The sequence below is a fragment of the Drosophila guanche genome, unplaced genomic scaffold, assembly GCF_900245975.1.
Source record: "Drosophila guanche unplaced genomic scaffold, DGUA_6, whole genome shotgun sequence".
Lineage (NCBI taxonomy): Eukaryota > Metazoa > Arthropoda > Insecta > Diptera > Drosophilidae > Drosophila > Drosophila guanche.
Window position 1 is genome coordinate 1289980 of NW_022995744.1, and position 27336 is coordinate 1317315.

Sequence of the window (27336 nt, forward strand, 5' to 3'; positions counted from 1 at the left end):
GCTAAAAATAAACAGGTACATCCTACTTAAAATCCTATCTATCCTACTTAAATCAAAATTCATCTTCGATTCAGATTCCAATCTACTCCCCTACCACTCCACCATGCAATAGCCCCATCTAAATACAAATGTATTTATTTGAACTTTTTCAGTGTTATTTGTAGTAAATTATAGCTTTTGCTAATATTATCCTTTTTTAGGCTTTGATTTCTTTGTCGAACGAGAAGCCTGCACGAGTGATGCTGATGAAGTCGATATGGCTTCGTTGTCATTGGAACGGGCAGCCATCTGGTGGTCGGAGATTTGTGCGGCTTCTGTACTATCAAATATTTCTCCGAGCAAGGCGTACACGCGGCGCTTGAAGCAAAGCTTCTGACGAAAGTTCATCTGTTCCATCTCGGGACGGATACCGTGCAGGAAGGCATCGTCGGAATTGATGGATGGCCATGGCACGGCTACCGCTCCGTTCTCGTATTTATACTCCTTGGCATTGCTTCCATAATTTTCCGTATCCTCGTCGCGTGTCTCGTCGTTGGGCTCGTGGTCGGGCTCCAACTTCTCTTGCGCATGCTCCATGCCAAATATTTGCTCGTTGGTGTCGACGTTACGGCCAGTAATATTAGCGCGTGAGCGTCGGCCCTGCGGACGTCTGGGAACTCCTGGTGTGATGTGGGGCCGGAGGAACGCAAGCTCAGCGCTTAAATAGTACGTACGCGTTTGATTATATCCATCTTTTATGGATCGGGCGTAGCTTGTACGAATATTACGCCAACGCTCCTTGCAGCTATTGACTATTCAGAGTCAGAATAATTTAAATGGAACAAATCGGGTAGATGAAAACTTACTAGAATCATGCATCTTATGAGATATATCCCTCCAGACTCTCTTTATGAACGACTTTCTATTGTACCCCTCATTAGAACGATCAAAAAGGCAAGGTTGTTTGGCAACCAGGCGGCATATTTTAATATTTTTTTCCTTTATTTCAGGAGTTGGAGTTTTGCTTAGGCTGCTCTTACCGATTTCGAGTCCCACTACATCTGGTTAAGGAAAATAATTAAATTTCGTATAAAAATCATGAGTAATCCTCACTTACCACTTGGAGTCGGGGTCCGGCAGCTAGCCCGTGTGTTCATTTTAGTACGTTAAGAGACGATATTGTTTGCGACACTTTTGTCCCCTGCGCACACCAGCTGGTTGTCGCGCTACCTCTGCGGGAGGACAGCAAAACCTTTAGTTGGTATTGCTATTGCCGCTAGACAACTTACAACTTATTTCCTTCTCCTGCAACGTAATGCCCAATGTTGAATTACAATCTAACAATGCAAGACTTATGGTAAGGTCCGTTAGATTTTCACAAATTCTCAGATGCAACAATGGGCCGGCAACTAAAAACGCAGAAAATGACAAAACAAACCGAACAAAAACAGGGACGGCGTTCGCTCTTACCGGTTGGCAACGGGGTCCAGATTATTCCAAGTAATGTTACCCTCTTTGAGAGCACTAGCACGACGCCACCACTGAAACTCACACACACACAGTGTCGAGAACAGCTGCGCCGCAAGAGAGACGAGTCACACAGCACTGCCAGGCACAAAATGTATGTGAACATTTTTAGGCTGGCAATAAGTAGTTTGATCACTGTTCAAACCAACATTGTAATGAACTGTGAGCAATTACAATGAATGGATAGGGTCAAGTATATAAAATCATTAAGTCTTAGCCATCCAATTAAAACAGCCAACAGCGAAGCCTCTAAGGCGTACTAAATAAATGAATTATCATTTACCCACTCACGTTCACCGGTAGCCCTGGCCTAGCGAGTGTTAAGCCCTCGTCGTCTTTCTCTGCTCTCTCTCTCTCTCTTGCAACGACGCCAGCTTGTGCGTGTGTGTGAGTGCGCTCGCTCTTGTTTTCAGTCTCCGTTTTACAAATAGCTGCTGCGCGTGAGTTGCGTTTGGCTCAGTATTTTTCGTTCGTTTTTTGCATTAAATAAGGCTAGAAAAGTGTCTTGTTTGCCTATGAGTGCTATGTCAAATATCGAATTAAACGTGAAGCTATTGCGGGCGGTGGTGAAGCAGACGGCTCTATATGATCGGAACAACGAAAACTACAGGAAGAGGCTGGCCAGTGAGAATTGTTGGGACATGGTGGCCTTGGAGACAGGAGAGTCGGGTGAGTGTTGCATAGCGCTAACCAATTTACCCTCCCATGCGCACGCCTATCGTTAATCGGATATCGGGCGTCAGTGCTGCGAAACGGGGTCGGGCAACGAGTTGGCAGCTCGCTCGCTGTTTGTTTGAATTTCTGGTGATGGTAAACACTTGTGGCCGCCATCGATTAATCGCAGTCCCAGCATTTGCATGTTACCAAAGTTTTTTTTTAGTTGATTAATTAACTCGAAAACAAACACCGGCTGACACATGCTTTCCAAGTAGCCTTTACAATCAAATAAACTTTAACTATGAAAATGCATATTATATTTTTTTCTTTCTACTCTGTATTGTATGTAAACTAGCCTTTGAAAAAAACTAATCACAGTCAGACAATTTTTATGGCAGCCAAAAAGAACGCTAGAGTATTGAAACATTATTTTCATGGATTAATCAAGTATTTTGAGAGCCTATAAAGTTTGTCAAACATGTCAGCTGCAGCATTCTGCTGCCATTTCATAATTATGACAGCATTTCTCTTTCCGGCATGGTGCGTATCTATAAATATGCCACCGATGCCACTAACCGGTATTTTGTTCGTTTTTGCAAAAGCAGACGACAAAGACTTATGTATGTTTGGCTGTCTTGGCATATGCTTGCAAATCGAAATGTTTTGCATTTATGCTAGATTTAAAATACAGCAGAATCTCGTAAATTAGAATCACTTTCTTCCTAGGGTAATTCTAATTTCTGAAACGATCAAATTTCTGGAATTTTGTTTGCACGGGAAATGTTAGTAAACCAATAACAACAGTTTAGACAGCCATTTTATAAATACTTATAAGTATAAGTGAAGTATAAATACTTCATTAATTTAACTAACCTATTTAAATAATTTCGCCTAATTCATAGAAAAACATTCTAAATATTCTTAACTTCTTTAACTTACATTTTACCAGTAGTAATTAGACCTTCAGTCATCATTTGAAATTAATTTGAACATTAATTGTAAAATATTGCTTCAGTGATAGAATACAACTCGATTAAATTGAACTTTTAACTTATCGATATTTTGTTTCCATTCAAATGGAAAAAATACTAAAAGTACTTAAGTAGCATCGTAAAGCATAAAAATACTAGAAATCGGCAGATGTTTTAAAAAAGTTAAAATTACGGGTAGCAGTTTTAAATCCCGCTAGCCGCTATTTTAAAATGTATCCCGCATTTGGAAATTGAACGAGAAGGGAAATGTGAGATGTTTCTTACGTGTCACAACTTTTATACCCGGTACTCAGTGCTACATCTGCACCTTAACGCTTTTTTTTACATGTTTAATTTTACATTTTTTCTACATCTTTTATATGAATGACCATATATATGAGATCACCAAATTGGGATCCGATATAATAATTATTATAGCCACAATGAAGAAATTAATTTTCAGTGGCTAAACCCCACCCTGTCCAGCAGCTTTTGTTGCTTTTTTCACATTATCTCATTCACACTCTGCTTCTGCCGTCTGCGTCCTCTGCCTCTGCCGTGACTCTGCAATGCGTTTCCGACCCCACGAAGTATATATATTCTTGATCTGCATCAATAGCCGAGTCGATTTTGCCATGTCTGTCTGTCCGTCCGTCTGTACGTCCGTCTTGATGAGCGCCTGGTTCTCAGAGACTATAAACGCTAGAGCCACCAAATGTTGCATCCAGATTGCTGTATGCTCTCACTGCTACAAGTGTATTTCATAATTTCACCCCGACCCCTTCCGCCCCCGCATATCGCGAAAATCTGCAGTATCCACAGTTTTGAAGATAAAAGAAATCTAAAAACGCCATTCCGTAGGGAATGACCATATCCATGAAGACATTAATAAGGAGGTGCAGTCGGCCAAATGGCTCTAGTATCTATGCGGTTTGCAAGTGCGTGTGAAAGGGCTCTGCGCTGTAAGTGTCATGATCCTATGACCCTATGATGGCATGGAGGTTAAAGTTGCCCATTACGAGAAAATTAGTTTAAGTTCTTTAGTCTAAATTTAATTTTTTAATAAGCTAATACTAATATGCTTAATATAGGCGGTTAATAGGGTTAAAAAATAATCGAAAAAATTCGTCCGCACAAAACCTTTTGCATCAACTAGCGAGCACGCACTAAACAATTATAGGCCGAGCAATCCCGAACGCCGACCCGACAGCACCTCCTTACAAAAGTAAAAGTTTCCGACCCCATAAAGCATATATATTCTTGATCAGCATTAATAGCCGAGTCGATAGCCGAGTCTGTCTGTCCGTCTTGTTTGTCGGCTAGTTCTCAGAAGAGCTAGAGCCACCAAAGTATGCCTCCAGACTGATGTATGCTCACAGTGAAACCAGTGCATTTCACAATTTCGCCCCGCCCCCTTCTGCCCCCGCAAATCGCGAATCTGCGGTATCCACAGTTTTAACGATTAAAGAAATCTAAAACGCAATTTCGTAGGGAATGACGATTGGACCATTATTATAGCCAGAATGAATAAATTAATTTGCACTGGCTTAACCCACCCCGTCCCGCAGCATATATCTGTTTTTTTTTTTCACATTCTCTCATTCACACTCTGCTTCTGCAGTGTGCGGCCTCTGCACTACGGTCCCAATGACCACTTTTGGTGGCCAAAAGTTAATTATACCCGGTACTCAAAGAGTAAATAGGGTATATTGTATTTGTGCGAATAACGGTTGTATGTAACGCACAGAAGGAAACGTTTCCGACCCCATAAAGTATATATATTCTTGATCAGCATCAATAGCCGAGTCGATAGAGCCCTGTCTGTCCGTCCGTCCGTCTTGTTTGTCGGCTAGTTCTCAGAGACTATAAGAGCTAGAGCCACTCAATTTTGGTTCCAGACTGCTGTATGCTCACACTGAAACCAGTGTATTTAAAAAATTAGCCCCGCCCCGGCAAAAGGGTAAAACCGGAAGGGGCCGGGGCTAATTTTTCAAATACACTGGTTTCAGTGTGAGCATACAGCAGTCTGGAGCCAAAATTTGGTGGCTCTAACTCTTATAGTCTCTGAGAACTAGCCGACAAAAGTGTTGGGATCCGATCGGATCATTATTATAGCCACAATGGAGAAATTAATTTGCAGTGGCTAAACCCATCCTGTCCCGCAGCTTTTGTTGTTCTTTTTACATTCTCTCATTCACACTCTGCTTCTGCTTCACTCGGCCCCTGCCTCTGCCCTCCCCCTGGCGAAGACTCTTCTGACTTTTAACCAAGACTCGGGTTTTAACGCTAGATGGCGCCAATTTCGAATAATTTGCTGTGAAACCTATCGGTCATTATTGCACAGAATGTGCAGACCATTGGACCATCAAAGTTGCGTACAAGAAATTTTCATATATGGCGCCACTTTCGAAAAATTTGCTGTGAAACCGGTCCAATCGGTCCAAGAATGTACCAATTTTATTGCTGTTTTAAAAATCTCATAAATTGGAAAATACGATTTTAACTGATCCAATATTTTTGATGCATTTTATTTTATTAGGCTTTTTACTACGTGTTCTGTAATGTGAACGATATCTAGTGGTTGGCGATGTCTTCTACATCTAGGTGTAGTCCTGAGTGCCGGGTATAAAAGTTGTGACGCTTAAGAAGCGTCTCACACGTCCCTTCTCGTTTTTAAATGTTTAAACCAAGACGCGGTTTTTGGCGCTCTGTGCTGAAAAAAAAAGATTAAACATCAAAACCGCGTACCAGAAATTTTCATAGATGGAGCCACCTTCGAAAAATCTGCTGTGAAACCTAGCGGTCATTATTGCACAGCGTGTGCAGGGAAAACTACCAATTTTATTGCTGTTTTATATATCTCATGAATTGAAAAATACGATTAACTGATCCAATTTTGTTGATGCATTTGATGTCTTCGTAATTGTATGTCAAAGTGAGGCCTTAAATTTGTATCAGTTCGTAGTGAAAACTAATTTTTGAAAAAGGTTTTTTAACAGATCCGCCACCTAGTCCCACCAAGAAACCTTTTGTGTGATTTATAGATCATAACCTCAAATGAGAAATTTCAATGTTTTTTTTTGCCGTTTGGAACACAATAAAGAAGACAATTGTGAAGTAGGGTACCATTGCATTTAAGCCACAGTATTAGTCACTAGCTATTTTGGAGGGCTAGAGTGTAGCCAGAGTAATATTGTTCTATAATGGAAGAGCATGCTTTGTGGAAGAACAAATTCGATTATCTTAGATTTGTAAGTTTTTTAATTCGTGATACGATTTTTTTGTATAGAATCTTGATCTGCTAAACATATTCCCATCCTTTTTTTGCATTTAAAATTTTGAGAAAAATATTATGAAATGTAATTTTATTTTTTTTTAAAAACCTTCCTCTTGCTATTCTTAACTACTATCAAAAGACTAAATTAAAAAATCTTGATTCGTTCGCGAGTTATTAAGGACAAGAAAAGTGGTCATTGGGACCGTAGTGCTCTGCCTCTGCTGTGTGCGGTTCTATGGGAGGGGGGCGAGCTAAAAGGGCGTGCTGGCGTGAGAAGCTGTGTATACTTAGATGTATATGACTGATGTAGAAAAAATTTAAAGTGTCAAATGTAAAATTCGAAAAAAGGTACACTGACTGAGTACCGGGTATAAAAGTTGTGACTCGTAAGAAGCGTCTCGGCACAGTTAACACTGAAGAAAGGCATTGTCAAGCTCATTTTGTTAGCATACCTTCCTCTCACTAATATGAACTAATATCAAATAAAAAAATATTGTTTTGTTTGGAAGTTATTCATTTTTGCCACAAAAAGTGGTCAAATGCCCCATAGTAGGGCCAAATAGGTAGACACATACATACAGACACACATACATTTTCAAATGACACTTTCGTCTCAGCGAAGTGTCTCAAGTGAGAGAACGCATGAAGCAAGCGGCAGAATTCTCTGGTTGGTTGAGCGACGAGCGCACTGTGAAAATCCACAGAAGATGCGTCATTTTCAGACCATTAAAAAAAATGTTCGCAGGTACCCAATTTTTGTGTGACTACATGTAAAAGGGAACCGCTTTTCGCGAGCTCTTCTTTTAATACGTGGCGTGTGCGTGGGCTTTTTCTTTATACCAGGTACTCGAAGAGTACCTACGGAAACGTTTCGGTCCCCACAAAGTATATATGTACATATTATGAATCAGCATCAATAGCCGAGTCGATATAGCCATGTTTGTCTGTCCATCCATCTGTCCGACTTGTTTGTCGGCTAGTATGCAGAGACTATAAGACCTAGAGCCACCAACACTTGCATCCAGGCTGCTGGACCTAACACAAATGTATTTCAAAATTTCGTTCAGCCCCCTTTCACCAAAAAAGACGTCGAAAGTCTCTCAAATCCACAATTTAAAAGATAAGAGAAAATAAAAAACGCGGTTAAGTAGGGAATATTTTTTGTACATTTTCCTGTAACATTCTACAGATGCACAAAGTCGCTTTAAGGGTTTATTAGCCTTGAAAGTATCTTCAACGTGACTATAGCGTTCGACTCACTGAAATAGTGCTGAGGTCAGGCCACCTTTTTGAAGACTATCAGCGGTTGCTATGCGCCAACTTTATTTGGTTTTTAGGAGGTCAGGGACTTAAACACGGATAAGGGTTTATGTATGGTTATGTTGAAGATCGCGGATTGCGGTTTTTAGGAAAGTGTTAGGAAAAGACTGTGCACTGGGGTCGGGATTGCCAACCATTACCACCCCAATCAGGGAATGCTGAGGCCCTGATTAGCCATCTGCTTCAGGGTACTTACCTGCCTCGTCACCATCTTTATGGCCTCCATCTCGTTTTTGATACAAACATGAGATACAATAAAACATTCAAAACATATATTTATTTCTATCTCTGTCTCTCTCTGTAACATGTTCCAGTGGAGAAGTGTAAGCGGAGGTGGCGTGTTTTGCGCAACGATTACGCTCGCTGGATGAATGTCGATGCCGCGCGACGTCGCGCAGGATCTAATCGCCTACCCTTCCAATACGCGAAGGATCTGAGTTTCCTCAGGCAACACCTGAATATCAGCGAGGATATCGTTGACGAAGATGAAGATAACGAGAGTGAGCGCGAAGTCAGTAACGAGAGCATGGACCGTAAGTCGATGCAGTCCTTAAAAGGGGACGCCAAGCCGCAGCCAATGGCAGTTGACGAGAAGAAGCCGGAAAAGAAGCAAGACTCGGCACCGGAGGAAACTAATAGCAAGTCGTCGGACTTCAGCCACATAAAAGAGGATAAACCCGTGGAGAAGGAGAAAGGCAAGAAGAAGAAGAAGAAGCCAACCGACTTAAACTGGGACGAGGAGGAGGACGAGCTCAATTCGGAGGACGAGGAAGCTCCACCCACAAGCCCGATCTCCACTATTGGCGACACCAGAAAGTCGACGTTCTTCATCAAGCAGACCGGCGAGGAGAATCGGTTAATCATTCGTAAGAAGAACTTGTACGCCGCCTCTGGCTCCAGAGATCCTCTTGAGGAAGAAATGGACGACAGCGCCGACGAGTCGGGAGGAACTGGCAGCGAAAGCATCAGCAGCCGTCGTCCACGTCGCGCTGTCCGCGCCACAGGAGTCGGCGGAATCAAACAGCTCCCAGTGCAAAAAGCAGCCACCGAACAGCGTCTGACCAGACAGCAGCGGCATAGGTCCATGGGACTGGCTGCCGCTCGTAATTCCGGGTCCCCAGTGAAGTTGGCCCCAGTTCCCAAGTATATGTCGAACAAAAATCAAGCACGGGCGCAGAATGCGGAAGCAGTGAATAAAGGATTTGAAAAAGCTTTTTCCCTCACACGGGACGACATCTTTCCACGTCCAAAAGCTCCAGCTCCGGCCACGTCACAGTCCCAATCCCACCCAGGCAAGATAACATCACGTCGCAGCAGCAGTTGCACCAGCACCATCGTCCACGCCGCTTCGAAACTGACGAAGCGGCCAGTGAATAGGCCCGCCAATATGAATACGCCAGTCTCAAGTCCTACGCCAATCAGCCAAAGCTTAGTCGCAGTCATAGCTCCACCCCCAAAATCAATCCCAGGTTCAGTCTCACTCCCATTCCAAGTCGCCCCCAAGGCCACACCTGTCTCTACATCCACATCGAGCAGCGTCATCAGCAACAATGCCTTACTCCTTACCAGCTCCCTGCCAAGCTCAGTAACGGTGACCACCCTGGCTGCGCCCTCGACGAGCGTAGTGTCAATCACCGATCCGGTGACTGCCAGCCCCTTGTTGAGTATGGCCGGAGCTGGAGTCGGGGTCGGGGTCGTAACCACTGCGGTTCCGGTTCCATCTTTCATGACACTCAGGTCAAGAACCGAGCGAGGAATGCAGACAGAGAGCTTGGACATTTTCTCTGACGAACACTTCTTAGAGATAGTGCGCCCGCAGATGGCGGAAATGAATCCCCGCCAGAAGTTACACTTTAAGAAGAAGGTGTTCCAATCCTTAATGGAGACTTTTGACGACGCGACTGATTTCCCAGCCGCTGGGGAGCAGCAGCACTTCAACATCAACACTCCGTCAGGCTTTGAGCACGTCTCGGATCGCGAGATGCGTTTGGTGCGGGAGCTAGTGAGTCTGGTTAGTGCCGCCAAACACTCGGGCGCTATCAATAAGCCGCCCCCTCTGCCCATCGTCACAGACACTTTACGCACGGTAGTTCGAGCCGCAGCCCCACCTTCTGCCGCAGCCCCATCTTCTGGCGCAGTGGGGCAACCGCGCCACCTCATTCAGCGCGTCTACAAGCATAGCAACGGGATGAGCCTGGTAGCGTCTCCGGAAGAGAAGAAGATTTTCCGTATCGTGCAGACGAACGGCAAGGCGGCGATCGCCGGCGTTGGAGTGGGAGTGAGTGTCCCAACGGAGGAGCTGCGCAAGAACAGCGTCGATAGCAACTGCTCCGGAACCAGTGTCCCTCGTGCCGCTCCGGCTCCTCCGGTCAGTCCCAGGAGAGCCACAGCCGTAGCCATTCGCCCACAGGGCGCCTCCTCGATGAACACCCTCTTCGGGCCGACCCAGCCACAGGTCGTGACCACTAAAAGCGGACCCCTCATCAAGGTGCGCGAAATGCAGCGCAGGTTCTCCGTCTGTGGCAGCGGTGGACCTATGATGACCTTGGGTCCGCCACCCAGCAACATGAATGTGATTCCGCACAATCCCCAGCAGAATCTCAGTCCCATGGAAGCAAACATGCTCAAGCGTCGCCTGATGGGGGCCCCCCTCGCGGGGATGACACCGCTCAATCAGCGGTACCGCTACTCCGGGACAGCTGGCCCCGGTTCAGGGACTGGCCAAGCTGGAGCTGTCGCTGCCCAACACGCTAACAGTGTACTGCTGAGGAGGTCGGCAGGCAGCGTGCCCGTTAGCCAGAAGCAGCCTTCGCCGATAGCTGGAGCTTCGGCACCGCAGCGTACCCCGCAGATCGCCAGCGTCCAAGGAAACGCCTTCAACGACTTCGTGCAGCCCAAACCTTCGTTGTCGGGAGGGTCTAGCTCTCCCCTAAAGCGGAGCCTGGTGGTTGCCAACGCCAAGAAAACCGTCCCTGGTAAGAGGACTGCCATGGTCGATGTGCTGGCCGATCCGCAGGATAAGGAGGAGATTAGAGCTCAGCAAGCAAAGGAGTGTACGGAGACCGCTGCCACTATCGCAGCCGATGACTTCTCGGTTCTGGACGGCGGCATGGGACTCAAGCGCGAGCCTCAGGACTCAATGGAGGAAGATGCCGACGACATCCTGGGCATGTAGGCGAGTCAGAACTCGAAAAAACATTGACGTATCTATGAGATAAAGCAGATTAGTACACATATAATCCCAAATTGTTTAGATAGTAAGAACACCACTAAACCATTGCAAATGTCCGACTTTTTGTTTTTTCATTGATATATAAGATAAAATATCGGATAGCCAAACTGTTAATTTTCTACTCGTTAAATAGTTTCGAGAACTTGCATAAATGTAATCTAATCGTATTTTCAAAATCTTGACATTCGTTTATACAGGTAAGTAAATGACACGATTCATTTTGATTATATCTATATAAGCTCTAACTGAATATTCTGTACACTATGTTACACTTACAATACCGTCAATAAAATCGAATCTATCTTGTAGTCTATATTGTTGTCTATATTCTATTACATTACATTGAAATAAGAGTTGTAAACTGATAAATATACTAAACCAAACCGAAGCGTTTCCCGGTGTGTGCAGAAATTTAGCATTTAGGGTGGATTTGCACGTGTACAAGCTATGGAGTCCTACAGGTAAGGGGCAACAGCTGTTGCAGGTAGAAAAAACCATAAGCCGAGGATTAATACTGTGCAACCTTTGTACAAAAGAAAAAATGTTAAGGAGTTCATAAAACTCGTCACATTCACTCGTAGGAAGTGCTAGGAAATGCTTTGTTTTACTCGCCATACTGTACGTAGCCACATTGAATCTCTGTTGAATCAGCGCGGCAATGATCAGCTGTAGTAACAGTTTTGATAAGTTACTATTGGTGACACATGCATATTATGTACGTGTGCTTCTGGTTGGGCAACACGTCATCGTTTTCATCATTAAATCCGATTAAATACGACGGACAAAAGTTTTGACTCAAAACACTGATAAGTCAAGCAACGAGAGGAATATAAACAAATAGAAAAAGGGTTGGAGAAAATCAATTTGCGTGCCGCCACCACGTTAGATTCGATTGACTCTACTCGACTCAGGTGAACCACCGGGAAAGATTTATAGGGCGTGGAGCAATCTAGTCGCTCGCCTGTGGGCTGTGCGCTTTCCGCTGGCAGCAGAGTTGAATCTAATCTGCAGAGTTCTGCGTCCAGTCGTCGTAAATTAGATGAATCGAACCTCGATAAGGTTGCTATAAAGGCTCGCCTCAAGTGGCTGCGTGGCTTAGTACCTCCCAAAACACACATCATGAAGTACTTTGCTATCTGCGCTCTACTAATACTCCCGCTAGTCAGCGGAGGCGTCGTGCCCCAGCCCAGGAACTTCGTATATGAGATCCACCATCTGCCTTCCCCATCTGATCTGAGTGGTAAGGGGGACAAGGTCTGAAAGAATTTTTCCCAGGTTCTCAACTTTGAATTTCTTGAAGCAATTGTCGAGCAGGTTCAGACCTTAGTGCAGAACTTGGTCCGGGATAATGCTGATCAGATTCCGGATATGTCCGTTCAGGCTGATGCCGGTTTTCTGCCCGATATTTCCATGATCACCGATGCTGACGAAACAACCAAGCGGACTTATTTTGGTCTAAAGAGGGCCCCCATTGCCAAGTTTGTTGGAGCAGCTGGCAGTGCCGATGGTGATATGATTCCCGACCTTTCCGTTGTCTCCGATGCCGATGACACCCCCAAGAAGGCCATCGCTGGACTGAAGACTCTTCCTAAGCTCGCCAAGGTTTCCGGAGCCGAGCCTGTGGAGCCCCAGGCCGATGCCGATTTGATCCCAGACATTTCCGTGGCCTCCGATGCCGATGACACCCCCAAGAAGGCCATCGCTGGACTGAAGACTCTTCCTAAGCTCGCCAAGGTTTCCGGAGCCGAGCCTGTGGAGCCCCAGACCGATGCTGATTTGATCCCAGACATCTCCGTGGCCTCCGATGCCGATGACACCCCCAAGAAGGCCATCGCTGGACTGAAGACTCTTCCTAAGCTCGCCAAGGTTTCCGGAGCCGAGCCTGTGGAGCCCCAGACCGATGCTGATTTGATCCCAGACATCTCCGTGGCCTCCGATGCCGATGACACCCCCAAGTCGGCTATGGCTGCTGCCTTGAAGACTCCACCCCAGGTTCCTGATTTGGTTGTTGCCCATAGTGGTAAGTTTCTTTGATCATAGTTTATTTCCGTAGTTTATTTTTGTAAGAAATTAACCTCTTTATATACATAGCTGCCACAGCAGATGTGGACCAGGTCCCCGCCATGTCCCTGGCCAGCGATGCCGACTTTAATCCCAAGGCCTCAATTTCCGAACAAATGGCCAAGCTTCTCCAGAAGAAACTCCACTAAATGACATCAGATTCTGGTTAAACTTTAAAAAATCGATAGATATCTCTCTGGTTGTGTGTATTTGTGTTCATAAGTTTTATGATTGCCATTAATCAATTCGAGCAGCACAGAACGCAATTTGTTTTTATTCTCTATCAGAGATACTCGATGCTTTGAGTGGGCTGATAGCTTGATGAGTTTGATTTAAAAGGAATTTTCTATTGGATAGGCAACATGGCTATTCTTATGTTTCAAATATGAGGAAGACCCGTTTTCTTTGTTCAGTTTTATTAACTCAATTTTTAGCTGGCCTAACTTGGGCCTCATGGACTTCCATGGGCCTCCAGGCGGCGTCGAGTCCAGGTTGAGGCTTTGCATGTTGGCCACGAAAAAACTGATTAGTTTTGGCCCTGGACTAACCTCAGCTAGTAACAAATAAAGTTATTTTTTTCTGCCTTTCTGGAAACAGTGGAGGGGCATTGTTGTATTGTGTCGTGTGATATTTATAAAAAGGAATTAACGGCACAAACCGGACCCACACAAAGTGGCCCGAATGTGATCCCAATGCGGCAAATGGTCATAAACAGCGAAGGGGCCGGGGAAAGGGACGGAACCTAGGATTGGACGGGAATTGTGTATTGGCGAAGTGGCAGCAGTTGTTGCTGTTGTCGATGGGATTTTCACACAAAAGCGCCAAAGCGGCTACTAAATTACGTGCTCATGTGTTCTAGTTTCAGGTCCAGGTCCAGGCCAGACTACTACAAGCCCCTGTGGATAGGCCGCATCGGAGAGAAGAAAGCAAATTTAGAGAGCATTTGGAGTCGCTAATGAACCGCATTGGTCCCGGACCGTCCATGAAAAGAGAGAGAGAGAGGAGTTCCACAGTCAAAAAGAGTCGCGACATCGTCTGGGTTCTAGTTTCGGTTTTTGGTTTTGCCATTTTGCTTTTACCTTTGCCGCATATTCAAACGTAACGAGTACGAACGTTTGTTAAACGCTTCGTACGCGTCACAGCTTTTATACCCGGTACTCGAGCAGTCAGTATATTTTTTACCTTAGTGGTTTTTTTCGAATTTTGCATTTTACATTTTTCTACATCTGTAATCTACATCTACATCACTTCTCCCGCCAACACTCCTTTAAGCCCGCCTCCCCCACTGACGCACACTGCATGAGGTAGAGGGTGCGAGCGAGAAAGGATGAGCAACAAAAAAACAAGCATAAGCAAAGTTGCTAGACGGGGTGGGGTGGCCAATGTAAATAAATTTATTCATTCTGGCTATAATAATGACCCAGTCTAATCCTAGTTCGATGATTTTATATATGATCAGTCCTTACGCAATTTTGGAGAACGAGGCGTCTAACAATACGGACAGACAGACAGATACAGACACGGCTATTGGTGCTGATCAAGAATAAACTTACATATGTATGTATGTAAGTATATACAATATTTACATACATACATAGATGGGGTCGGAAACGTTGCCTTCTGCGCGTTACAGACAAATACAATATACCCTATTCCTCTTCGAGTACCGGGTATAAAAATACCGTTTAAAAGTGTAACAATGCTGTTAGCAAATGTGGGCAGGTCGGCGGATTGAATTGCACAGATGGGGACAGGGAAGTGGGTGGTGATTGCAGGAGGGTCCACGTAGCTGGGATAACGATGTCGCTTTAACAATTGGCGCTTGATTAAAGTGAGATGTTCTTATGTGCTAGTGTTGGAATATAACCTTAACAAATTTCAACCGACAAAAGAGATTTTGATGATCCTCCCAGAATGGTGGAAATTCATCAATGCGCACCAAGTTCTCCGTTTGCCTTGTGGCCGAAAATGACGCTCGACCCGGGGTAGTTCTACAAAAGTGTGTACTCATGGGGTCCACTATCATTACTTTCCGTATAATTCTTAAAATTATTTTGAGATTATTCGCTTGATGGATCTGTGGAGCGAACACTCCTGCTTTAAGCAGATCATGTTCGCACTTTCATATTGGTTTGCTGGTGGGTTCGGAGTTTTCTCCGTTCTTGGATCAACATGCTCACTCCCTTCTTATTATTTGCTTTGTGGCAAAGTTTATTTCATGCGGCCAGATGTCACAGGCGTGCTGCCGCCCCCTTCACACTCCGAGACACTAACTTCAGCTGCACTTACATATTACAAAACTTTTAACTTTTCCCACTTTTGCATTTTCATTTGTTTCGATGCTGCCTTTCGTCGTTGCCGCCGCCAATGCCAGCGCCGACAGCGACGCTGTGTCGCTGTGTCTGTGTCTCTTTCACCCGCAGCGAATGGTTGCTGCTTTAGCATATCACTTCGGTCTTCGCAGAGCGGAGGAGTGAGTGCGCTGATGAAATTTCAGTTTGCTTCCTTCCGCTCCGCTCTGCTGCGTTCTCTCCAATACAGTTCCCATATATTCGTTGAACTTCTCTCCCCCCGACTCAATCGACTAAAAAAACTTCGCCTTTGAACTTTACTCTTTTCTATTCGCAAAGACTATTACTTTCAGCCGGACCGACGCTTGACAACGAGTATTAGTACTTATAAATATTTCCCCTATTAAAATGTTTCTGCATATCTGCAAGTACATATGTATGTACATACATATGTATATATGTACATATTGCATATGTCTGTAAATAAATATGTATATAAGTCTAAAATATATACATATGTACTGCATATACATATGTAAATAGTTCTTTAACACTGCATTTCAGGTTTCTTTGCTAAATATTGAGAACCTTTACTCGCAGGTCAGGCCACAGAGGATCTAGAAAGCAGTTTGTTAAAATAAAGTTTATTTAATAAACCTTACGAACAGTTTTTTAGCTCAACTGCAGAAATGTGTACATTTAGGCTTGTAGTACATGAATACATATGTACATATGTATGTTTGTACAAAGCACCCACTACATATATTTGCATTTGTATGTATGTTCATACACACATAAATGTACATATATTTACGTTTGTATGTATGTATATACCTACATATGCATGTAGGCGATCCTTTTCAACAAGCTTCTTAGAGCCACATACAAAAGGGTCAACAAAATGGTCAGTTCTTTGGCTTTCCTATGGCTAATGACTTCCTTGTCGTTTTGACCTATCAGCAGCAAGTAACAACAGCAAACCTTTCAATAATGTTCACCAAATACGCGATGACAGCTCCAACCCACCTCTCCACCACCCGCAGAAGACAATCCTGAAGAAGAGGTAAATACACACATATGTATGGACATACATAGTATCAGAAAACTTTTTGAGCGGGCGAGACGTCTACAAACTCGTCAGAGCCACTAGAAGGCTTGTTTCAGTTGCTAACCCACAGCTGGCGCCACAAATGACTTCTGATGTAAGCAAAACAGGTTAAGCCAGAATCGTGCGGAGGGGTATTAGTAGAACAATATAAAGTTGGCAGCTTCTATAGAGAGGGGTAAAGATGTTTGACAGTTCTTTGGGTTGGAGGTGTAAACAAATGTGGAAAAACAGACTAAAGTACTCCAGAGGTAATAAATAACCTCCCACTAAAAGCTGGGAATTTGATTAGCGACGTTTACAATTATTTCTTCATTTTCTGTGACCCCAAATGGAAGTCGCACCCTTTCACTTGTTTTGAATTTCTCACAGTCTCCAAGTTGTTCAGCTCCAAGCATGTCCAAGTGAGTAAAGTGCATGCAATGTTCCTGATCAAATGTGAAACATCAAAAGCCTTTCTACCTGTGGTACCTAGGAAGTCCAAAACTCTTCGCAGACCGCCAATTAATTTAAACAACTGGCGCAAAAATCATCTTCATTTTGCTTTCACTCTTTTTGAATGACAGCCAGTACATACATATATATTTACATACATATGTATCTACATATGTACATATATGGATATGCATTTCAGCGGGTCGCAAGCGTTCAATAAACTTCAAATATGGAAAACAAAAGCTGTTTGAATTTTTTGCCATTCGGTGGCAATCTGTTAGGTCTATGCTTAATGCAAATTTTGGGTTAACCGAGTTTTTGTTTTCATAAAAATGTAGAAAAACATGTGGTCGCCAACGCGACACACACGCGAAATGGAAGTCGTCTTTGTAACCTAGCAAAATGGAACAACTCGATTAATTGGAACGGACTATTCTATATTCATATCCGGTACTCGAAGAGTGAATAGGGTATATTGTATTTGTGGTAAAAAAAATGTAACAGACAGAAGAACACGTTTCCGACACCACAAACTATACATATTCTTGATCAGCATCAAAAGCCGAGTCGATTTACATAGTCCTGTCTGTCCGTCCGTCTGTCTGTCAGACTTGTTTGAGCCTTCGCACAAACTTTGGTGTTTCTAGCTTTTATGGTTTCTGAGGAAAAGGGTCAAAGAAGACTGACAGAAGGACAGACAGAGGAACATAGACAAAAGGACACAGACAGAGGGACATAGACTCGGCTATTCATCATGATGTTCAAGAATATATAGACTTTATAAAGTCGGAAACGTCTCCTGTACAATATTTACTATAATTTACTATTATTATTTAACTCTTCAAGTACCGGGTATACGTTTGATTTTGTTTAGTAGTTTAGTAATCAGTACAGTTTTGCAATTGTCTTAAAATTTATATTTTTGTTTAATAATTAAAACTTTATTCGATTTAACTTCCAGAATTAAATTAAAAATAGAATAGCAATAATGCTCCTGGCAGTCATTTCAATCAAATAGCCAACATATTGAATGCCCATTCAAGCGAGTATACAAAATCACTCCATTAAAAACATAATTTGTGCCAACGCCAAAATCTAGTAATTTACAAAAATGTCATAAATTGTTACTCTAATAAACCATGATGCAACTATACATGTAATTATATATAATTTTGTTTTTTTTTAACTATATATAATTCCTTCATGCATCATGGAATGAACAGTCCTGAAGTCGATACTATCGATGGTGAACCGAAACAATCGATGGCGCCATCGATTTCTCTTACAACCCCACTAAGCACATGGGCGACGTGATCTGTAGGATATAATATTGAAGCTTTATAAAATCAGTCATCGTTCCAATAAGTGGTACATATATGCTCATCGTCTTTTGGTGTAAAAATATGGCAGTGGTCAATGTTTGGGTACTACACCGACGAGACTAGGCTTTCACCAATAGCACACACAGGACTCTAATAAACTTTAGATTAGATCCATATTGCAAATAAACTTCTCCAGCACAATTTACATACATATGTTTAATTTCAACTCGTATGATTCGTCACCAAGATCGTCAATATCAGCATCTCCAGCTCCAACATCATCAGCTCTATTATCGCCAGCTACATATGCCCGACTCATCAACTCCTACATTTAAATTTTAAAATTAATAAACTAATAGACACGTGCGTTGTAAATTTATAAACACGCGCTGGAAAACCACGCGTAACATAACCTCTACGCCAGGTAAGTATTGGAGCAAACCTGTAACAAGTTACATATTACGACGTGGCGATTTCCCCCTTGAAAGGCGGGTGGCCAAATAATTCCCCTCTACCTAAGGGTAGAGCGGTAACTTAAAACCTCAAAAAAAAATAAAATAAATTTTAAAAGAATGTTTAATAGTATATGTTCAGGAACCGTCTAAGCACCGTCTCGGCGCCCATACTCGCGCTTCGGTTTTGCGTTTGTGTGCGAAGACAGCACGCAACCCCTGAAATACATTGGCATTCGTGCAAAGAATCACTGTAATACACGTGTACCTGAGCGGCAGAGCATTGTCCTATGCACAATAGGTAGGGCCATGCCGAGCCCTGGTCTAAAGACATTAGATATGGAGAGACAGTATATTGTATTCAATGGGGCTCAAAAGGAAAGTGTGACGTATACCCTTCTTAAATCCCGAAAACATAGCTTTGTGTCGTACCGTTCCCAAGCTTCATTAAAAGTATACAAAATTGCATGTTAAAGCTGCTAAGAATGTTAGAATTTAGAAAATGCAGTTTAAGCCTTAAAGTAAATAAATAATCTGAAACTGTAATAAATTAACTATGAATAAAACAGTGTGACGTCGCTTCGGCCGCGGCTTGCTTGCCGAGCCGGTACCGCTTATAAAACTTGGGATAATATTCCCAAACTGTCCAAATGGACTATATATATACATATGTGTATATATAATCGCTTCATGGCCCCGATAATGAAGCAACTATAAAGGAGGGCCCGTCGTCGGCAGCGCTCCTAGGGTCATTTCCTCCCGACAGTGGTGGGACGTAAGTTTGAGCAGCTTGTACTCTTATTATTGTAAAGTTTCTCTCTCTCTCTCTCTGCACGCCCTTTCACTCGCACTTATTGACAGCATTGTTACGTTTCCCTCTAAAAATCCGACGGGCCCTCCTTTATAGTTGCTTCATGGTCCCGATTCGATCCGGCGAGCCATCTTTTATTGCCGGTAATCAGCTGTTGGCGTTCGGGATTTTTGGGGTTTACCCTAACGCGTTCTGCGCCCAGCTGTGAGTGTGGCCGTTTTTCCAATGGGTGTTTTGTCGTGCGCGCCTCTTTTCTTTAAATTCGAATTAGTTTTTAATTATATGTGAGTATTTATATATGACTTGTGGAGCCTGAGCTTTGCGCTGCGACGCTGGGCGTCACAACAGTAAGTATGCCTTCCTAAGATCTATCCAATTTTTTTTCAGCAATAACATGTTTGGATACTTCATAAAATATACCATTCCGGCCCAATGTTGGCTCCAGGCACTAACCAAATAGTATAGTATACTATTTGGCTAGTGGTCTCAGTCACCTGCTTACATTTACTGCAAATCAATTACAATAAAATTATGATTTCTGCCGCGAACGTACGCGTTAATTTACGCTGATGTTGACTGTGAAAAATTGTTTTTGATCGTTTTTCGATTGACATCTCAACGAAAATGTTGAAGTCGCCATTAGCAAAAAAAAAAAGATGTAACTCGCGCCATTTAGTAGTAAAGGTAATAAAGCTCGTGACCTGCAGAGTATAAAACTCTATTTTGCTTTATTATCTTTTCCGGAATAAAAATTAAAATTTTTGACATTTCGCCGCATTGGAAGCGTTTAAAGACCCCATACAGTATATATATTTTTGATCAGAAAAAGCAAAATAAGGATGGGAATATGTTTAGCAGTGCAAGATTCTATAAAAAAAGTCAGCACCAATTGAAACAGCTTAAAAATCCAAGATAATGGAAGGCTTTGTCCCACAAAGCATTCTCCATAGGAGTTTTCATTATAAAACAATATTACACTAGATATCAAACTCTAGCCCTCCAAAATAGCTAGTGACTAATACTGTGGCTTAAATGCAATGCAAGATTGCACCCTACTTCACAATTTTCTTCTTCATTGTGTTCCAAACTGCGAAAAAACATTGAAATTTCTCATTTGAGGTTATGATCTATAAATGCAAATTGTAAGAGTTGTGGTCAAATGTGGCTTTTCTGACTATATACATTTTAACAATCATTTATTGTTCTACTACACACAATAGGTTTCAAGGTGGGACTAGGTAGCACTCTATTAAAAAAATTGTTAAAAAATTAGTTTTCACTACAAACTTATACAAATTGAAGGACTCACTTTGACATATAATTACGAAGACATCCCCAACTACTAGATACCGATCACATTATAAAACGGCGCCATCTATTACAATTTCTGGTACGCAACTGTGATGGTCACTCTTTTTCTAATACAGAGCGCCAAAAACCACGTCTTGGTTTTAACTTTTAAAAATTATGTTTTGGCCAAGAAAAGTGGTCATTGGTACCATAGTGCTGAGTCTGTCGCGAGTCTGCAGTGTGTGGGTCTAGGGAAGGGGAGCGAGCTAAAGGAGCGTGTTGGTGTGAGAAGTGTTGTAGATGTAAATGACAGATCAAAAAAAAATTTTAAATTTGACAAAACACCGCTAAGGTGCAGGAGTAGTACTGAGTGCCGGGTATAAAAGTTTTGACGCGTAAGAAGCGTATCACACGTCCCTTCTCGTTGTTTCATATTTTCTGCTGGAGTTTTCGGGGGCAGTCTTTTGGTTGCGGGAGTTTCTCCTGACGTTAATACACATTTTATTAGACGTGGCGTGAAAGGTGTGCAAAATTTAAGCCAGCGTCAGGACACTAACCATACAGTATACAAGAAGTATATGAATATAAGACAAATCTAAAAACGCCATTCCGTAGGGAATGACCATATCAGATAATAATAAATATCAGCCAAAATGAAGAAATTAATTTGCAGTGGCTACTCCCACACCGTGCACATCTTCTCATTACACACTTCCCTTCGGGCAGTGTGTGTCTCTAGGGGAGCTGGGCGAGCTAACAGAGCGTGTTGGTGTGAGAGGTGATTCAGATGTAGATGATATAAAATGTAAAGTTTGAAAAAAATCACTAAGGTAAAAATGTCCTACTGAGTTCCGGGTATAAAAGTTGTAACGCGTAAGCAGCGTCTCACACGTTCCTTCTCGTTTATTATTGTAATTTAGCTTGTTTAGCTCCTTTAGATGTGTTTAGCTCTAATTTTCCTCAGATATTAGCCTAACATCTATATTTTCTGCATGTTCGCGACAGGTTCGCTTAAACGCGAATGTGGATGTGCTCCTTTGTCGGTTAGTCGGGAGGAGAGCTGCGTTCTGCCGGGTTCCGCGCGTAACAGGCTTCGGCCTGTTGTCGCATGGGCCACTTGATGGTGCAGTCATTGCGTATCAACGTCCAGACATGCTATGTATGCAGTATTTAAGAAGATATGTTTGTATGTATGTTTTCTTTCTTGAATTGCTACCCCCCTAAGTCACAGTTGATTCTTTCGAAGACTTTCTTTCCTGTATTCCAGTTGCATGTTTGCAACTGGTACTTTTTTTCACTTAATGACACATGCCTTCCCAAAGACTGTAGCTGCAGCTGTTTAACCAAGTTATTTATGACACTTGGTCACACTTTGTCAAGCTCTCACACTCCCCCACACGAGCAGTCTCTCTTGAGACCAACCCATCTCTGACCCTCAGACACTTCCCTTTGTTTTTGCAAATTCCTTTTGGCAAAATGAAAATTCCTCTGCTGTAAACAGGAGACCAGCGGACTGGGTGGTGGTGTAGTGAAGGAATTGTTGTCCCGCCTGGTTGAAAATATTTTTGCACTTGCATTTTATTAAGGCTGGGAACGCACCTCGAAGACCTCAAGGGAGGGTGTTGCCAGAGGCTGATGGAATTTATTATCAGTGTCGCTTGGTCAATGCAACTGGCAACCGGAGGGGAGCAGCGAGATTCGGTCTGTCGTGCAACAAATGGCTGAGCGTAATTAAAGCCATTTGTTTCGCCCGATATGTGTGTGTGTAAAACCAATACATTTCATGCGAAAAGGACAGAGGGGAATCAATGAACCAAATGCTCGAAACTCATTAAGCTTATAGAGCGAAACAATTTATCATATGGAAAATACTCGTATATTCCCATTCTTTCCAATAATTTCAATTGTGATTAACAAACGATTTCCAATTTAAAATGTTCCATTTCCCGAATCCTGAAGTGTCAGCCCATCATTTCCCCACAAGGAGAAATATCGTTCTATAAACGATTTATATTCTCACAGTATATGTACATACGTAGTCAGTGCATTTTAAAATCATGTTTAATTGTAATTTATGAGTGCAGAATGCATAAAAAATTAAGGGCAAAGGGAAAGATTCCAAGAGATTACGCGCTAAGGACGTTCCCGGCGAGCTTTGTCATTCAGATTTCCACATCGAACGGAGGAGATCAAACTTTTAGAAGAATGATACAAACAATCGTAAGCAATCTAAATTGGAAACAATTGATAAATAAAACTGTAATATTTACATTGACGTATGAGTACATACCTGTCGCTGATTGCAGGGAGCCACTTTGAAATAATACACAGGAATTCGATTTAGGGAACATTAATGCTGGAACATGATTCAAGCGGGGAAAAAGAACACCTTCAGAACGGGCCTATTGGGTCGCTCGCATTAATTTGATTTAAGCTTCGTTGCTTTTTTGACATTTTTATTGTTATTTTTATTGTTTTTTGGTTTCCTTTTTTTGCTCTTTGCTTTTTTCTCTCCATCGCTTATTGTTTTAACGGTGCTCCTCCATTGTTTTTTAAACGTTTTCCAACACACTTTATCGTTCGTTTGTGTTTTTTTTTTGGCTTTGTTTTTGCTACTCCCTCTCGTTTCAGCCTTTTTACGTTTATTTATTTGAAGTCAGCCATTGTTAAATGGAATTTTCATGCCTGGCGTCATATTCCCCATTCCAATACTTTTCATTTTTAAAGGATCAACGGTCGGGTCTGGCCAGCTTGTGCTGCCCAAACTTTTTGACACGTGCCTAAAAGGTGTGGGGTGGCCCAGGCAAACATTTAAATTTTTTGCAGCATGCAGAATGCTTGCCCTTGTAAACGAATAAAATATGGTTTTGGCCTATGAAACTAATTTACCGAAAGCTGATGATATATGCATAAAATAACAAAATATTTCAATATCTTTCTTTTAAAATGTGATTTTGAATTTAATTTTTGTGGCTACCGCAACTTTTCAAAAATATTTTTGTTGAAATTGTTGCTTTTTGGGCAACTAGCATGTTGAGAGAGGGACAAGCCTCCCAATGTGTGCGCTAATAGTTTGCATACACCAACTACATATGTACATATGTAAGTCCAAATATATTCTAATTAAATAAACTTAGGTGCTTTTATGTGTATTGTTTGCTTAGCTAATTGTTGATAAATATTTTTATTCAAATAGAATACAGAATTGAAATGGAGCACTAAATAAAATGTAGTTGAAATATTAATTTAGAAAGAAATTTCTATTTTAAAATTGTAGCCCATTTAAACCAATATTATTATTACCGGAACTCGAAGAGTAAATAGGGTTTATTGTATTTTTGGTCGGTGCAATGTGCGTATCGCATAGAAGGAGACGTTTCCGACCCTATAAAGTATTCTTGATCAGCTTCAATAGCAGAGTCTGTCTGCCCGCCTGTCCGTCTGTCCGTCTGTATTAATGAGCGCCTGGATATCAGAGACTATAAAAGCTACAGAAAACAAATTTTGCATCGAGATTCCTGTGATTACTGATAGAAGTGCATTTCAAAATTTCGCAACTTTCCCTTCCGCCACCACAAAACAGCGAAAACCCGCTATGCCCACATCCACAATGAAGATAGGAGAAAACTAAAAACGCATTTCCGTTGAGAATTCCAAATCTATTAAATACGGATCACGTCGGATCATTATTATGGCCAGAATGAAGAATTCCAACAGCTTTGCTAATTTTTGCTCGTACATTCTGCCTCGTTAAGTGTACTATGCTAAGGGGGACGGTGGCGAGCTAAAAGAGGGTGTTGTCGTGAGAAGTGATGTAATTGATGATGTAGATGACAGATGTAGAAGATACGTACAATTTAAAATTAGAAAAAATTACACTAAGGTTACATACATATGTACATATGCGTGAACATATATGTACATATATACATACACTGACTGAGGACCGGGTATTGACGCGTTCCAGCGTCTCATAACTTTCCTTATCGTTTATAATATATGTAATATGTACATGTGTACCATATAAACGTATTTGCATATGTACGTATATGGCAAGTACATTCTCATGTTCTTGCATAATCATGTCCATTTGAGCGACTAGATCTGACCAACTGTAAGCAGCAGGTTACTGTGTTAGAGAAAAACAAAAATTTTGTGACTCGTTTTTATATCATCGACAATTTTTAATTATAATACTTTTCTGATGGACAAGCAGAAAAATATGATTTACATTCCACAAAAGCATGCAAAGAAACTAAGTAAATCCTATGTTTGCTAATTATACCTTATGGACAGTTACTTATTAGATGTAATATTAAGAACATTAGTTAAAGAGCTTCTTGATTTTGGCATTTTAGCCTAGTGTTGTTTTTACTTGGCTACGTAACTTTCAGAAGTTACTATGCGAGTTCCCTGCTTGTCACCGCATGACAGGTTCAGACATTAAATCTATATAAATTTTGTGCAGACTGTACTTTCTTTACGGTTGTCAAACTGCTGGCACTCACTGTGTAATCTGCCGAAGGACGGACTAATGCAAACTTAAATGGCAATTTGTTGGATGCTCTGAGCTTTAACCCAGCAATCCACTCCACAGACAGGGAGATTGAAGAAGGGTGAGAGCAGATGTATGTATATTGTTGCTCACACTTGCTTCTGAAAAGAATGCGCATCTCGGAAAACGGAACTCGGAGCAGGGAAGGTGGAACGTGGACTGAAAGTGGAACTGGCACTGGACTCAACTAAAACGCATAAATCTTCGTAAAGTGTCAGTGTCCATATTTTTTGTCTTCCCGTTCTTGTTCCTGTTGCCCCAACTCTCCAACTTGTTGTTTCTGTTTTCTAGTACCCTAGCATAAGGTCCCATGATTCTGACGAGCTTTTGGCACGTTTGATCGATGACACACTGCTTCTACGCACTGCATTTTTTTATATTGCTTTTGCGTTCACGGTCCTTAACTTTGACCCACTCCGCAGATTGTAAGAATTACTGCCCTGTTCTCTGTCCATCGACCTGGAAGAGTATCAGAAGATTCGGGCTGGCGTGAATATTGTTGCTGTCAGCAGAAGCATGGAATTTGTTCGCTCGTCTCTCTGGCCTGTTTTTTTTTGTGTTCGCTGTTTCTGTCCATTGGGGTAATTTGTACGCATTTCTTTTGTCTTTGTTCTCCACTGCTTCGTTTTTTGTTCCATGCAGAAGCAGAAACAAAATTTGTTCTGTTGATGTCATGGTTGTTGCTGTTTTTCTTTATTATTGCCATTTCATTTGTTTATTCAATTTTCATTCTCGGCGAGTGTGTGAATAACGAGTGGACAAAAGGCGGAAATTAGTTGCAGGCCTCGCACCCCGCCCCTGCACTCATCAACAAAAGTTTACCAGAAATGATTTAAAAAAAAAGAGTGTTGCAAAAGTATGGAATAAAGTGTTGCTAAGCTCCAAGCTCCATAGCACAACTAAAAACAAAAACAATTAGGAACAGGCATGGTGCAATTAGGTGCAGGAGGTGCGGGACAACGGGAACAAGCAGGAAGGAGCCAGAGATGGACAGCAAATAAATGCAAATGAGTTTGGCAGCAGTTAGCTTTTTGTCTGTTTGTACTTGCAAAGCGATTAGCAGTACTTTTACTACTGCCGAAAGAGTGTAACTTTTGTAAAGTGGGAAAGCAAAAGTTTTCTATGGACGGAGTTAAAGAGCGTGCCAAAAGTGGGGTTGGCTTACAGAGGGTCAGACTATGTTAAATGATAAATAAACAAGTGTGCGGTTATTATTCCTCTTCCACTGCACTATGGGGAATTTGACCCCTTTTTGTGGGATAAATTAAAAACTTAAATTATGCAAAATAAATTAGAAAACGAAATTTCGGATTAAGTTTTTTGACATCAGTCTGTCATAGTGAGAGGAAGTTAGTTTGAAAAAATGAAGGTGGTAATGCATTTTCTTCAGTTTTAAATTGCATTTTATTTTTTTTTTATTTTATCACGCAAAAACGAAAATAATAATATCGTCATTTTGGCTATAATAATGATCCCATCTAATCATAATTTGATGATCTGATAGATATGGTCATTCGCTACGGAATGGCGTTTTTAGTTTTCTTTTATCTTCAAAATTGTAGGTTTGGGAGGTTTTCGCCCTTTTGCGGGGCGGAAGGGGCCGGAGCTAATTTTTCAAATACACTGGTTTCAGTGTGAGCATACAGCAGTCTGGAGCCAAAATTTGGTGGCTCTAACTCTTATAGTCTCTGTGAACTAGCCGACAAAAGTGTTTTGGGATCCGATTGGATCATTATTATAGCCACAATGAAGAAATTAATTTCCATTGGCTAAACCCACCCTGTCCCGCAGCTTTTGTTGTTCTTTTTACATTCTCTCATTCACGCTCTGCTTCTGATTCACTCGGCCTCTGCCTCTGCCCTCCCCCTGCCACTGAGCGAGTCTGCAGTGTGAGAGTCTAGGGAAGGGCGGGGAGCTAAAGGAGCGTGTTGGTGTGAGAAGTGTTGTAGATGTAGATGACAGTTGAGGAAAAAATTTAAAATTTGAGAAAACACAGCTAAGGTCCAGATGTAGTACTGAGTGCCGGGTATAAAAGTTGTGACGCGTAAGAA

General features: G+C 42.1%; 3 protein-coding genes across 7 annotated transcripts; 2 read left to right on the top strand and 1 right to left on the bottom strand.

Annotated features, from left to right (window-relative positions):
• Window position 1: 1 nt before the first annotated feature.
• LOC117580347 lies at window positions 2-2007 on the bottom strand. 4 transcript variants are annotated; one of them, XM_034266861.1, is made up of 5 exons: window positions 1790-2007; window positions 1450-1666; window positions 1097-1388; window positions 846-1040; window positions 2-791 (listed from the first exon to the last, which is right to left on the bottom strand). In XM_034266861.1, the coding sequence occupies exons 3-5, from the start codon at window positions 1134-1136 to the stop codon at window positions 187-189; spliced, it is 840 nt and encodes a 279-aa protein (XP_034122752.1). In that variant the 5' UTR covers window positions 1137-1388; window positions 1450-1666; window positions 1790-2007; the 3' UTR covers window positions 2-186. The 4 variants fall into 4 exon arrangements, with proteins under 4 accessions (XP_034122752.1, XP_034122753.1, XP_034122751.1 ...); XM_034266862.1 differs by having other exon boundaries at window positions 1097-1211; window positions 1269-1666; XM_034266860.1 differs by having other exon boundaries at window positions 1097-1666; window positions 1798-2007.
• Window positions 1893-11271, top strand: LOC117580346. Its single transcript, XM_034266857.1, has 2 exons — window positions 1893-2175; window positions 8046-11271. Exons 1-2 carry the CDS (start codon window positions 2022-2024, stop codon window positions 10904-10906), a joined length of 3015 nt encoding a protein of 1004 aa, XP_034122748.1. The 5' UTR covers window positions 1893-2021; the 3' UTR covers window positions 10907-11271.
• A 779-nt stretch (window positions 11272-12050) lies between these two features.
• On the top strand, window positions 12051-13285 carry LOC117579844. 2 transcript variants are annotated; one of them, XM_034265941.1, is made up of 3 exons: window positions 12051-12203; window positions 12264-12983; window positions 13055-13285. In XM_034265941.1, the coding sequence occupies exons 1-3, from the start codon at window positions 12083-12085 to the stop codon at window positions 13171-13173; spliced, it is 960 nt and encodes a 319-aa protein (XP_034121832.1). In that variant the 5' UTR covers window positions 12051-12082; the 3' UTR covers window positions 13174-13285. The 2 variants fall into 2 exon arrangements, with proteins under 2 accessions (XP_034121832.1, XP_034121833.1); XM_034265942.1 differs by having other exon boundaries at window positions 12052-12200; window positions 12261-12890; window positions 13094-13285.
• The last annotated feature ends 14051 nt before the right edge of the window (window positions 13286-27336 follow it).